Source organism: Sapajus apella, unplaced genomic scaffold (genome assembly GCF_009761245.1).
Source record: "Sapajus apella isolate SASKATOON/1434 unplaced genomic scaffold, GSC_monkey_1.0 scaffold13007, whole genome shotgun sequence".
Classification (NCBI taxonomy): Eukaryota; Metazoa; Chordata; class Mammalia; order Primates; family Cebidae; genus Sapajus; species Sapajus apella.
The window spans coordinates 1-1,534 of NW_022449928.1; the positions used below are offsets into that span (position 1 = coordinate 1).

At 49.8% G+C, this 1,534-nt stretch overlaps 1 protein-coding gene across 1 annotated transcript; it reads right to left on the reverse strand.

Moving 5' to 3' along the window:
• LOC116548482 (glutathione S-transferase Mu 1-like) lies at positions 1-1,528 on the reverse strand. Its single transcript, XM_032273913.1, has 3 exons — positions 1,427-1,528; positions 385-480; positions 1-295 (listed from the first exon to the last, which is right to left on the reverse strand). Exons 1-3 carry the CDS (start codon positions 1,472-1,474, stop codon positions 92-94), a joined length of 348 nt encoding a protein of 115 aa, XP_032129804.1. The 5' UTR covers positions 1,475-1,528; the 3' UTR covers positions 1-91.
• Between the last annotated feature and the right edge of the window lie 6 nt (positions 1,529-1,534).

Sequence of the window (1,534 nt, forward strand, 5' to 3'; positions counted from 1 at the left end):
AATTCTGTCACCCTGTAGGAATGTTGTAAAGTTCAACTTCGACACCATAGGTATAATGTGCGAGTCACAGTTTGTGGCATGAAGCCAGCACTCAACAAATGCGAGTTATTCTCAGTGTAGCTCCAGGACTAGGAAAGCATCTCAAACAAGGGGCACCAAAGAGAAAGGAGTACAGGGGCATCACCTCAAATCGGGAGATGAAGTCCTTCAGGTTTGGAAAGGTGTCCAAGCAGGTGGGCTCAAATATACGGTGGAGATCAAGGACGTCATAGGCGAGGAAATCCACAAAGGTGATCTGCAGAAGGCCAAGAATGTGTGGGCTGAAATCTCCATAGCATAGGATGTATGACAAGTCTGCAGTGTCCCATCACACACCCCCATTACCTTGTCTCCAACAAACCATGGCCCCTTCCCCAGGAACTGTGAGAAGTGCTGCATCATTGTAGGAATTCCCTCCAAATATTCTGGCTTCAGTTTCTCCTGAGGCAGACAGAACACAGCTGTCACCACTCTCAGATACAAGCTCCCTGCACAGCTGTGGCCTCCACAGGGCTGTGTATGGCCCCAGCTAGCCACAAGCAAGCAGTGATCTTCCCCACAACTGGAACTGGCTTCAGTTGGACACATCAGCATTTATTAGATTCCAAGTGGGTGGCTGGAGGCTTTCTGAGGTGATGGAAGGCAGAAAGGAATGCAACACTGTCCCTGAATCTGTCCCCACTGACCTCCCAACCACCCTCCTCTGGGTCAGCCCCCAGGAGCACCTGAGTACCTGGCAAGCTCTGGACCCAGACACAAGCAGGATCAAGGATGCAAAGAACTAAAGGAGCTCAGGGAAAGAAGTCAAAAATTCCTCCTAGTGGAGCGGCAGAAGAATACAATGGATACTGAGTACTTTCTGGAGAGATGAGATTTTCAGAGGCTGAGTGGAAGGAGGCAGAGGAACAAAGGCCTTCTGACTGCCCCTGAGCTGCCTGTTAGGAAAATGCACTCATCCCTGTGCCTGTCAAGGAGAAGCACTAGGAAAAGAATAGGCCGGAATTCCATAGAGGAGAGTGCTCTTACATACCCATCGTGTACCTCTTTACCACGTAGTGTGAGTCTGCCTATTCCCTGAACAGGCAGACAGCATGAACCAGCGGGGTGAGATGGCCCGTGGCGGAGGTCAGGGGTCAGATGTAAAGGGAATTCTGAACTCATGACTTTATTGTCTAAGAACTGAATTTCTAGCTTGGACTTCCTATGATTGGTGGGGGCCGATTTCGACTTTTTATTTGATATATTTTAATGATATGACGGTCACTCTGCTACAGTACAGGGAACCCCCCGAGGATCAATAGCAACGAGAAGTTCAAATTGTGAACAGGACCAGAGTAGATGGAAATAAAGAAGCCTGGCTCCTGGCCCAGATCAGGGAGGGACTCACAAAGTCAGGACTGTAGCAGACTCTGGCCAGCTGATTGGAGACGTCCATGGCCTGGTTCTCCAAAACGTCGACACGAATCTTCTCCTCTTCTGTCTCCCCACCTGCCAC

Excerpts from the sequence above, each read along its gene's own strand:
- LOC116548482 (XM_032273913.1), bottom strand. The coding sequence starts at position 1,474 with ATGGACGTCTCCAATCAGCTGGCCAGAGTCTGCTACAGTCCTGACTTT. Across the intron at positions 481-1,426 it reads TCTGCTACAGTCCTGACTTT|GAGAAACTGAAGCCAGAATA; the intron begins GTGAGTCCCTCC and ends TGTCTGCCTCAG. Across the intron at positions 296-384 it reads CATGGTTTGTTGGAGACAAG|ATCACCTTTGTGGATTTCCT; the intron begins GTAATGGGGGTG and ends GGCCTTCTGCAG.